The sequence below is a fragment of the Prionailurus bengalensis genome, chromosome C2 (genome assembly GCF_016509475.1).
Source record: "Prionailurus bengalensis isolate Pbe53 chromosome C2, Fcat_Pben_1.1_paternal_pri, whole genome shotgun sequence".
Classification (NCBI taxonomy): domain Eukaryota; kingdom Metazoa; phylum Chordata; class Mammalia; order Carnivora; family Felidae; genus Prionailurus; species Prionailurus bengalensis.
The window spans coordinates 72,925,254-72,937,487 of record NC_057350.1 but is presented as its reverse complement, the minus strand read 5'-3'; the positions used below and the strand labels follow the sequence as shown (position 1 = coordinate 72,937,487).

At 37.7% G+C, this 12,234-nt stretch overlaps 2 protein-coding genes across 5 annotated transcripts in view; one reads left to right on the top strand and one right to left on the bottom strand.

Moving 5' to 3' along the window:
• The window catches only part of SENP5 (SUMO specific peptidase 5), a 51,672-nt gene that overhangs the window by 10,389 nt on the left and 29,049 nt on the right, over positions 1–12,234 (bottom strand). For all 4 annotated transcript variants that reach the window (XM_043594489.1, XM_043594491.1, XM_043594492.1 and 1 more), the window contains exons 3-6: positions 10,699–10,804; positions 10,439–10,577; positions 10,139–10,186; positions 7,345–7,422 (exon numbers count right to left, since the gene is read on the bottom strand). In XM_043594489.1, the coding sequence (XP_043450424.1) occupies positions 7,345–7,422; positions 10,139–10,186; positions 10,439–10,577; positions 10,699–10,804 (371 nt within the window). The remainder of the gene's footprint in view (positions 1–7,344; positions 7,423–10,138; positions 10,187–10,438; positions 10,578–10,698; positions 10,805–12,234) is intronic.
• Positions 1–12,234, top strand: part of NCBP2 (nuclear cap binding protein subunit 2) — a 40,019-nt gene that overhangs the window by 25,574 nt on the left and 2,211 nt on the right. The window lies entirely within an intron of this gene.

Below are 12,234 nucleotides of genomic sequence, written 5' to 3'. Positions count from 1 at the left end.
ATTTATTTTTAAAAATTTACGTCCAAATTAGTTAGCATATAGTGAAACAATGATTTCAGGAGTAGATTCCTTAATGCCCCTTACCCATTTAGCCCATCCCCCTCCCACAACCCCTCCAGTAACCCTCAGTGTGTTCTCCATATTTATGAGTCTCTTGTTTTGTCCCCCTCCCTGTTTTTACATTATTTTTGTTTCCCTTCCCTTATGTTCATCTGTTTTGTCTCTTAAAGTCCTCATACGAGTGAAGTCCTATGATTTTTATCTTTCTCTAATTTCACTTAGCATAATACCCTCCAGTTCTATCCACATAGTTGCAAATGGCAAGATTTCATTCTTTTTGATTGCCGAGTAATACTCCATTATGTATATAAACCACATTTTCTTTATCCATTCACCCATTGATGGACATTTGGGCTCTTTCCATACTTTGGCTATTGTTGATAGTGCTGCTATAAACATGGAGGGGGTGGGGGGAGAAAGAGAATCTTAAGCATTCTCTGTGCTCAGTGTGGAGCCCAACACGGCTCAATTCCACATCCCTGGGATCACAACACAAGCCAAAGTCAAGAGTTGGACACTCAACCGACTGAGCTACCTGGGTGCCCCTATGAAAACAATTTTTAAATAAAAATTAGAAAATACAGATAAGAAGTACACTTCAGTGTATATCTTTCCAGATTTTTCTTCTTTTTAATACATTATCTCTGTCATACATAACTTTATTATAATTAAGAATGGTATGTGTGGTAGACTGTATTATTATTGACCCAATTATTTGTTGCCCTTCCTATAAAAAGGATTATATAGAACTGCCTGATGTCATGTGGCTTCACTGTCCCTCCCAGGTGAAGAAAGTAGTCCTGTCATGTGATTTGCTTTAACTAGTGCTCTGTAAATAGAAGTGAATTTATGTCATGACCAAGCTGAAGCTTCAAGAGCCATCCTGTGGCCCTGAGACTGTTATGTCTCCAGATTCGGTGCTGTTCCTCCCATCTGGGAGCCCATTTAAGGACTAAAGATGAGAAACTATAGGATCATGTCCTTAGACGCAGGAAAAGTATTTGATAAAACTCAACATCCATTTATGGTTAAAAACTGTCACATAAACTAGGAATAGGACCAAAACTTCTTTAACCTGATAAAAGAGTATCTACAAAAAACCCTACAACTGTCAACACAAACAGTAGTGAAAGACTGCTTTTCTCCTAAGACTGAGAACGAGGCAAAGATGTCCCCTCTCATAGAAGTCCCAGCCAGTGCAATAAGACAAGAAAAAAATGGCATACAAATTGGAAGGGAAAATTAAAACACTACTTAGAGACATGATTGTCTATGAAAATCTCACAATCTACAAAAAAGTTCCTACAACCAATGAGTCTGGCAAGGTCACAGGATACAAGGTCAATTCACAGAAATAAGTTGTATTTCTATTGCTAACAGGAAACAATTGGAAGACAGCATTTAAAAAATTCTGTTTATAGCAGTTTCGGAAATATGAAATAGGGCTATGTTTTGTTTTATAAATTTTTTTTAATGTTTATTTTTGAGAGAGACAGGAGGACGTGAGTGGGGGAGGGGCAGAAACCGAGGGAGACACACAATCAGAAGCAGGCTCCAGGCTCTGAGCTGTTAGCACAGAGCCTGACATGGGGCTCGAACTCACAAGCCGTGAGATCATGACCTGACCTGAAGTCTGACACTCAACCAACTGAGCCAACCAGGCGCTTCATGTTTTGTTTTGTTTTTGAGATAAAGAGGGTGCAAATGATCTAGGGGGAGGGGGAAAGAGAAAGAAAGAAGCAGGGCTTGAGCTCACCCAATGTGGGACTTAAACTCATGAACCATGAGACTGTGACTGTGCCAAAGTCACATGCTTAACAACAGCCACCCAGGCGCCCAGGGTTACATTTTAGAAAATATTGCTGAGAAAAATTAAAGACCCCAAATAAAGGGAACATGTACCATGTACATGGAAATGGAAGATTTAATATTGTTAAGATGTTTATTCTCCCCAAACTAAATAATCCCGCAAGTTTAAAAAAAAAACAAAAAACTGACAAGCTGATTCTAAAATTTATATGAAAATGAAAATGCAAACGACCTGGAATTCCCAAAACATTCTGGAAAAAGGATAAAGCTGGCCAACTTACACTATATATCAAGATATACTCTAAAGATACAGTGATCAAGACAGTGTGGTATTGGCATAATAACAGAGATCAATGGATAAGAACACAAAGTGCAGAAACCGACCCATACATATGTGGTCAGCTGATTTTCTACAATGGTACCAAAGCAATTAAACTAGGAAAGAGAAGTCTTTTCAAGCAAATGACATTGGAAGAACTGGATATCCATATGGAGAAATCATCAAAATTAAAAATCTTTACCAAAACACATGGTTAAGAAAATAAGTAAAAAAGCTATAGACAGAAAACAATCACAAAACGTAGACCTGACAAAGAATTTATTTCCAGAACACCTTTCTTTACTACAAACCTTTTCATTCATATCACCCACCCATTTTTCTGCTAAGTTGGTAGTCTTTTTCTTATCAATTTGTATAAACCCTTTATATATTAAGAAAATCAGGGGGCGCCTGGGTGGCGCAGTCGGTTAAGCGTCCAACTTCAGCCAGGTCACGATCTCCCGGTCCGGGAGTTCGAGCCCCGCGTCGGGCTCTGGGCTGATGGCTCAGAGCCTGGAACCTGTTTCCGATTCTGTGTCTCCCTCTCTCTCTGCCCCTCCCCCGTTCATGCTCTGTCTCTCTGTCCCAAAAATAAATAAACGTTGGAAAAAAAAATTAAAAAAAAAAAAAAAAAAAAAAAGAAAATCAGTTCTGTGACATTAATGGCAAATATTTTCCCTAGTTTACTATTTGTCTTTTTACATCGCTATTTTAAATGCAGAGTTATTTTTATGTAACTGAATTCACTTTTCTTTTATAAACTTTTAAGTTGTGCACAGAATGGACTCAGTTACCCTATGGACCAGTTCTTTCATGGAGTTTTCTTATTATTTCCATTGTTTTATTTACTTTTGTTGCATTCAAATCCTTGGTCATTCTGTAATCTATCTTGATGTAATCTAATTTAGTGAACACTAAATTCTGTTTTTAATTTTTTCTTTAATGATCAAGGCATTTAATGGCCATTAGCTTTCTTCTTCTTCTTCTTCTTCTTTTTTTTTTTTTTTTTGAGTTTATTTATTTATTTTGAGAGAGAGGCAGAGAGAGAATCCCAAGCAGGCTTCACACCATCAGTATGGAACCGGATGCAGGGCTTGAGTCCATGGAACCCTGAGATCATGACCTGAACGAAAATCAAGAGTCGGACACTCAACCGACTGAGCCACCCAGGCACCTCCTATATATTGAAATTGTATCACACAGTTTACTTTCTACCTTAAATTCTACCTCATCTGCTCCTGATACTGCCATTCCTTCTTTTTATTTACCACTCCTTTCTTTTGGTTTACATTTGCCTAGACCCTTTTTAACTGTCACTTTATTTTCAACCTTTCTTGTTCATTTTCTTTTATGTTTCTTATACATAGCATATACAGGCATACCTCGGAAATATTGTGGGTTCAGTACCAGACCACTGCAATAAAATGAGTCAAAGGAGTTTTTTTGGTTTCCCAGTGCATATAAAAGTTGTTTACACAAACTGTAGCCTATTAAGTGTGCAGCATTATGTCTACAAAAAATATACATACCTTAAATAAAAAATACTTTTTGTTATTAAAAGTGCTAACCACCAACAATGCTGACTCACTTTTAGTGAGTTGTAATCTTTTTGGTGGTGGAGGGTCTTGCCTAAATGTTGATGGCTCCTGACTGATCGGGATGGTAGTGTACTGAAGGTTGGGTGGCTGTGGTAATTTCTTAAATTGGATAACATGAAGTTTACAGTACTGATAGAATCTTCCTTTCACGAACAATTCCTCTGTAGCATGTGATGCTGTCTGATAGCATTTTACCTACAGAACTTCTTTCACAATTGGTGTACATTTTCTCAAACCCTGTTGCTGCTTTATCAACTAAATGTATACAATATTCTAAATCCTCTGTTGCCATAACAATTCTCACAGCATCTTTACTAAGAGCAGATTCCATCTCAAGAAACCACTTTCTTTGCTCATCTGTAAGAAGCAACTCCTTATCTATTCAAGTTTTATCAAGAGGTTGCAGCAATTCAGTCCCATCTTCAGGCTCCACTTCTAGTTCTCTTGCTATTTCCCCCACATCTGCATTTACTTCTTCCACTAAAGTCTTGAACCCTCAAAGTCATCCATGATAGTTGGAATCCACTTCACCTAAACTCCTGTTAATTTTGATATTTTGACCTCTTCCCATGAATCATAAATGCTCTTAATGGGGCACCTAGAATGGTGAATCCTTTCCAGAAGATTTTCAATTTACTTTGCCCAGATACATCAGAGGAATCACACACCATCTATGGCAGCTATAGCCTTATGAAAAGTATTTCTTAAATAATCTGACTTGAAAGTTGAAATTACTCCTTGGTCTATGGGCTGCAGAACAGAGGTTATGCAGGCATAAAAATATTAATCTCGTTGGACATCTCCATCAGGGCTCTTAGGGTACCAGGTGCATTGTCAATGACAGGTCTTATTTTGAAAGGAATCTTTCTGAGTAGTAGGTCTCAATAGTGGGCTTAAAATAATCAGTAAATCATGTTGTGAACAGATGTGCTGTCGTCCAGGCTTTGTGGTTCCATTTACAGAGCCCAGGCAGAGTAGGTTTAACATAATTCTTAAGGGCCTTAGGATTTTCAGAATGGTAAATGAGCACTGGCTTCAACTTCAAGTCACCAGCCACATAAGCTCCTACCTAACAAGAGAGTCAGCCTGTCCTTTGAAGCCAAGTATTGCCTTTTTCTTCTCTAGCTATTAAGGTCCTAGATGGCATCTTCTGCCAATAGAAGTCTGTTTCATCTACACTGAAAATCTGTTGCTTAGTGTCATCACCTTTATGAATTATCTGAGCCAGATCTTCCAAATAACTTGCTGCAGCTTCTACACCAGCACCTGCTGCTGCTTCACCTTGCACTTTTATGCTATGGAGATGGCTTCTTTCTTTAAACCTCATGAGCCAACCTCCGCTAGCTTCAAATTTTTCTTCTTTCAGTTTCCTCATCTCTCTCAGCATTCACAGAACTGAAGACAGTCAGGGTCTTGCACTAGATTAGGCTTTGGCGTAAGGGACTGTTTTGTCTGGTTTGATCTTCTATACAGACTACTAAAACCTTTGCCATATCAGCAATAAGGCTGTTCACTTTGTCATTCATGTGTTCATTGGAGTAGCCAATGTCTGGCACAGGAGGCCTAGCTTCCAGCCAATCTCAGCTTTCAGTATGCCTTCCTCACTAAACTTGATAATTTCTAGCTTTTGATTTAAAGTGAGAGGCATAGGACTCTTCCTTTCGCTTGAACACACTGTGGTGTTACTCGCCTAATTTCAGTATTGCTGTGTATCTAGGGAATAGAGAGGCCCAAAGGGAGAGAGACGGGAACAGTTGGTGGGGGGAGCAGTCAGAACATACATAACATTAAGTTTGCCATCTTCTATGGGTACAGTTCATGGCATCCCAGAACAATGGCTATACTAACATCAAAGATCACTGATCACTATAAAAAATATAATAATAATAAAGTTTGAAATAACTACAAGAATTACCAAAATGTGACACAAAGACACAACGTGAGCAAATGCTGTTGGAAACATGGCGCCAAAAGACTTACTTGATGCAGGATTGCCACAAATCAATTTGTAAAAAGCGCAGTATCTGTGAAGCACAATAAAGTGAAGCACAATAAAAGAAGGTATGCCTGTATGTGGCTTGTACCACTGGATAGGCTGTATTGGTGTTTATCCAAGAAAAATTAAGGATAACTATTAGGGGACTGGTCAGTTTAAAAAATATACCCATATAGTGGGATGCTACTTAACCAAGAAGAGTTATGTAGATGAGAAAAAGATAATCATATACTGTACTTGGAAGTCATCTTTCACATTTCCTTCTCCTTCATGCCCATAACCAATCTGTCACCCAAGTCCTGTTGATTTTACTTCCTAGATCATATTCATATTTATGTACATAACCCATCTATCCTGCTACCATTCTAATCCAAAGTACCACTAATGGTACTTTGCAGTGGCCTCCTGTTCTACCCACATCAGCTTTGCTCCCACATTCATCCATCTTCTTCAGTGCTGCTAGAGCAAAGACTACAAATTGGATGATGTCACCAAAAACCCTTCAATAGATTCCTATACATTTAGAGTAAAATTCAAAATCTAAACCTTAATGCCCTACATCACTAGATCAGGTCCACTTCATGCCACTCTCTTCTTTGCTCTCTGTACTCCAGCTACACTAGCTGCTGCCCATGTTTCTACCATCATAATATAATGATTCTTACTGTTGTGCTTAGTGATTTACACAAATTATCTCATTTAATCCTCTCAGCAAGGTAAATACTTGTGATACTACCATTTGACAAATGAGGAAACTGAAGCTTAAAGGAATTAAGTCATCTGCCCAAGGTCTTACAACTTGTTAAGTGGCTACAGCAGGATCTGAACCCAGGTCTGAGTCCTGAGTTCATTCTATCTATTCCCCTGGATTTGTACCCTTCAGCCATGTTTATCTTGGCATTACTGATAATGCTTTGCACATATTACCTAAATAGTCATGTTCAGTCAGGTGTTTTACTTTGCAAAAAATTATTTCCATCCACAACTACTCAAGACAAGACTTACTCTTAATTTTCTATAACCTATCCAGTATAAAAAGACAAAATGCTACAGTATCTCTAAACCTGTAACTGTGGAATCTAAACTCGGTAATTATGTCAAAATATCAAAAACAGAATATAAATGGGCTTTTAAAATAATGTTTCTGGCCCTAGTAAATGACTCCAGAGAGAAATTAAGGTTGCAAGGAGCTTTAAGGGTTATGCTGATTTTATCATTTTGTTTTATGAAGCCCAAATGAAGCATTCTGAAGCCCAAATAAAGTGTCTCGTCCAAGTTGCACAGCAAGCTAATGACAATGCTGGAACCATTAACTTCCAGCCCAGTGCTTTCATTTAGAGCATAATCCAATAAACTGGACAGACTTGGAGTTTTATTAGTGTCTTGTGTTTCAAACAACAGGATGTAAAAAACAATAAGAAATAATTATATTAAAAGAGTGGTTTTTTTTTTAAGCGTCTATTTCTAATCAGTATCATATGGACATTAAAGTTGTTATCCTTCCACTCAAAGTGGCTTATTTGCATTTCACATTTAGAATAAAAAAGAAATAAAGAGAATACCTTTTTAGTCCATCTTTTTACTCCATTATATCCTTTGGTTACCAGCTGTCTATGAAAAAAGCTGTTGAAGAAGTGAACCTAGAAGAGACATCAAATATAAGCACCCAGATTATATTAAGCTGTACCCAGATTTAACTTCAAAAGAACATGGAAATTTAAAAACCCTTGTATGTAAGACAGACCAAAAGGAGGAAAAGTTTCTTCTATAGAAAATACATTACCTGATTCACAGAAGATTCTGTTCCAAATTTTCTTAGAATAACCTTACACTGTGGTCTATAGTCAGAACTGGAATGGGACAGTAAATAAATAGATTACCTGAATCCAATCAAGTAGAGAAGCAACCTGACAAATCTCTCCAAATCAGGTGATAAAACTGAAAGAGGCTAAGAAAGAATGAGGTAACATTACCTTGAACTCAAGGGATATGGATTACAAAACTAACCCCATCTGAAGGATATGGACTTGCAGACTCCTGCTTTCATAACTGTTAAAAAGCCTTAACATGATCATTTCTAGCACAGAAATAATTAACCTGGTCATATGGAACATGGTGTCCTGACATCAAATTTCTGGCTTATAAATTAGGATCGGCTCATGTGAGCTAGTAAACATATTGTGGTCTTAACGTGTTCACTCAGTAATGGATTCGCTTGAGATGAAAAAAATGTTCCCTCAGTATTGAGGTTCTCAGGATGTGGTCACCAGATCAGTAGTATCAGCATCCCCAGGAACTTCTTAAAATGCAAATTTTCAGGCCCTACCCCAGACCATTTACTAATGCAGAAACTGAGCGTGGAGCTCAACAGTTTGGTTTGATAAACCTTCCAAAAAATCCTAATGCACACTGTTCTGAGATCTCTGCAGCTTAAGATATCAATAAAAAGAACTTGTAATAGCTATTTCTAAGAAAAGTGATTCTCAAACTCTGTGTGCATTAGAATCCGGACAGCTTGTGAAAGCAGATTGCTGGGCCCCACCTCCAGTTTCTGATTCAGTAGGGGTAGGTTAGAGTTCAAACTTTTACATCTCTGGTAAGTTCCTAGGTAATGTTGGTGCTACTGGTCTGGGGACTGTAAGTGTCCTTTTAATCCAATGAAGGTTCAGAATTAAATATAATGTAGAAATAATGAAGGTAAATTATACCCTTAAAATTAACACCTTTATGTTAAAAGTCATCTATAATATGTGTTTAGGTTTAAACTTTCTGGTGATTAAGAGAATTTCACATAATCAAGAATCCAACAGATTAACCTCATGATTCCAATTTAAAATGCCACAGAATTGCGATTTTAAGTGGAAAGTTGTAAAACATTTTGTCTATATTCATAAAGTGTTGGAATCTCCGACTCATTATATTTATTTACCTGTTTAAATTATTAGATTTATAAAAGTATTTGGAAAGATTTTAGATATTGAAATCAAAAGTTACCCATCAGGCAATCTAAATACTCAGAAAAATTAACACATTAAATTAAAAAAATAATTTTAATAGTAACAAAACTCTATGGGAATTTTAGAGTTTAAGGAGGGTTTGTCTGTTTTTGAACAGAATACCCAAGATTAATCCAAGAAAAAGTGACAATGAATACCACTTTATTACATCTTTAAAAAGAATAAGACTTTAAGTTAAATTGAAAAACTTAAAGCAAAAATACACTCTTTGTGCATCTCCTCACTGTTAAAAAAGAGACAACAGACTCAAAATAGAGTCTAACTTAGTGCTGACTTGTGCTTAGCCCATGTCACCAAACCAAAAATACCTAACCTAATTGCAACTTCAGCCTCTCCCAGGACTGTAATCTTAACAGAATTACCTGCTCAGCACTACTTAGGTAACCTGCCTGTTAGACCTGGTCTTCCCCTCAAGTAAGGTAACTTTGCTGCAATCAATCTACTCTTGCTAATAACCCCCTTGTCCTGCCCCCTTCTGCCTTATAAGTCTTCCATTTTGTACAGCTCTTCAAAGCTCCTTTTTACTTATTAGATGGGATGCTGCCTGATTCATGAATCATTTGAATAAAGCCAATAAGATCTGAAAATATACTCAGTTGTTTTTTATTTTTGAGAGCAAGCCCGAATGGGGGGAGGGGCAGAGAGAAAGGGGCCAGAGGATCCTAAGTGGGCTTTGCAAAGACAGCAGTGAGCCCGATGCAGGACTAAAACTCACCAACCGGGAGATTATGATCTGAGCCAGAGTTGGATGCTCAACTGACTGAACCACCCAGGCGCCCCAACTTTTTTCACACCTTAAAAAAGCCTCCTTGGGGTGGCTGTCTGGTTCAGTTGGTGGAGTGTGTGACTCTTGATCTTGCATTGTGAATTCAAGCCACTCATACAGAGATTACTTAAATCTTAAATTAAATCTTAAAAAAAAAAAGGTAGGCCTGGATGGCTCAGTCCGGTTAAGTGTCTGACTTCCACTCAGGTCATGATCTTGCAGTTCGTGGGTTCAAGCCCAACGACAGGCTCTGTGCTAACAGCTCAGAGCCTGAAGCCCACTTCAGATTCTGTGTTTCCTCTTTCTGTCCCTCTCCCGCTCATGCTCGCTCGCTCTCAAAAGTAAATAAACATGTAGGAAAACACTGGCAATCTGACTTTCTTATGCTCAAATATTGTCTAGAACCTATGCCCAACCTGTTAGCGCCTGATCAAGATAAAATCAAAACCTTTAAAAATCGAAGGAATATTAAAAAAAAAAATCGAAGGAATATCAAATAATTACATCAAGTTAAAAAGAAACCTCATTTTAATACACAAGAATTCTCTCTCCTGAAGAGTAACTTTCACTTACTTTGTCTGGGACTGCATCCATTATCAGCTCACCATACATATTAATGACCTATAAAAAGTCAACATAAAACCAGCTTACTAACCCTATACAATTCAGAACATCCCATCAGAATGAATAACACTGACACCGTTAACAGTAATCAAACCTTTTGGATGCTGGGGTTGGTGAATGAGTAGCTTTAGTAAGGGTAAAGAATCCTTATTCAAAACATAACTATGAGACCAACCCAAACGTTAATTATATTTTATTATCCAACATCCTCTGCAACTTTTCCACACTGAGAACCTACAATACACTAACCTGGTCATTCAGCCAATTCTGACCATCCAGAGTTGCCAGATCATCCATATCCAGCATGTGCTTATTGTAGAAGATGCGGAAGTTGCATTTTTGATGCCTGGCCCGATAGTTTGTTATTTCTCTATTGATAAATGGTTTTCTGAAAAAGATTTTGAAAGAAACACGAGTTCCACTAAATTTACTAAGTATCTTCTTTTTTAAAAGTCACATGTGCCAACAATTTTATTTTCAAGGGCTTAAATTAAGCATTATGGACAAACCTATTAGAAAAGTCTTCATTAAAGACATCTTTTAGTCTTCCAAGGACATCTTTTTCACTGAGTGGGACCAAACTGCCATACTTCTTCATAACCTCATCTAGGAATCCTTAAATAAAGGAAGAGAAATTACAGTGGAAAAACCATTTTCAGCAAAAGTCATTCTCCCAATATTTAACCTATACACAACACTAACCACACATTTAACCTATGCATTATGCTATACAGAAATCTTTTAATTAAAAGTTATGTTTTGTAAGAAATAAAATAGATCAGGCCCTCACCATTCCAATCCAGAGAGAAATGCCTTAAGGTATCATTTCACATTGGATTTTTAAAGCTACTGATGCACTGTTAGAAAATGGCTAGCTAAAACTGAAGATTGACATCACTCAGTAGTTTAACCTTGAAGAAGAATCTTCCCTTCTAAAGAGTGAAATCTAAAATGGTTTCATCACCTGGTTAAATGTGTATCACATCTGGTAACTAAAGGAGTTTTCTTTTTTAAAATATTTTTTTATTTTTGAGAGAGAGAGCATGTGTGCGTGAGTGGGGAAGGGGTGGCAGGGCTACAGAGGATCCAAGGTGGGCTCAGAGCTAACAGCAGCAAGCCCAATGCGGGGCTCGAAATCACAAACCCTGAGATCATGACTTAAGCTGAAGCTGAATGCTCAACCAACTGAGACACCCAGGTGCCCCTAAAGGAGTTATCTTTTCAAAAACCACAATTTGTTGAGGGATTTGTTGAGATCGCAGTCACTATTATTTGGTAAGTGTGTGTCAGCATATTTTAAAAGGGGAAGCAGAATTAAAGGACGACTTCTTGGCCAGAATAGGACAGTCTTTGGGTCAAATAAGATGTATACGCATTTTAATGGCTTCCACGAGGACCCACTGAACAAACATACTTAAAAAGGTCCTAGGAAATAAAATCAGGGCTTTATTTCTAAGGAAATACACAGAAGCTGAGGAAAAGAAAGGCTCACAAAAATGCTGACATGACTTAGGACATTCACTGATGCTGAATGGGGAGAGCAATAACCTAATTAACCATCAGTCTAAAAGTTTCCAGAATTAAGATGGGAAGAATGAGCACTGTTAGCCACTTATTTTACCCAGTTACCTTTCTACCTTCAAGAATGGCCTCTGGTACACATCAGTACAAAATGGACAGGAAAGAGAATGGAGTAACTGTCCCAAGAACAGGGTGGATTTTTTTGAGGGAGGGTCAGACAAAGGTGTGAAAAACAGATCTTCCTTTTGTTAGTCTCCTACCAGAAGGCTCCCAATTTGAAAGGCTTCAGAGCAAAGGTCAGGATATAGTAAACAGGAAAACGCTGATTGTTTACACCTGGTTCTGGTCTAGGCTTTAGGCATAAAGAAGACAGAAAGGGAATCCTTTGTTCCAGCTTCATAAGAGAAGGAGGTAAAGATTTGGGGCTTCTAAACTTGTATTTGCCAACAAGTGTTTACAGGTTACCTAAGAACAGCCTTATGTCTGTCTACATGGGAAAATGAACTCAAATAGAAGATAAGGAA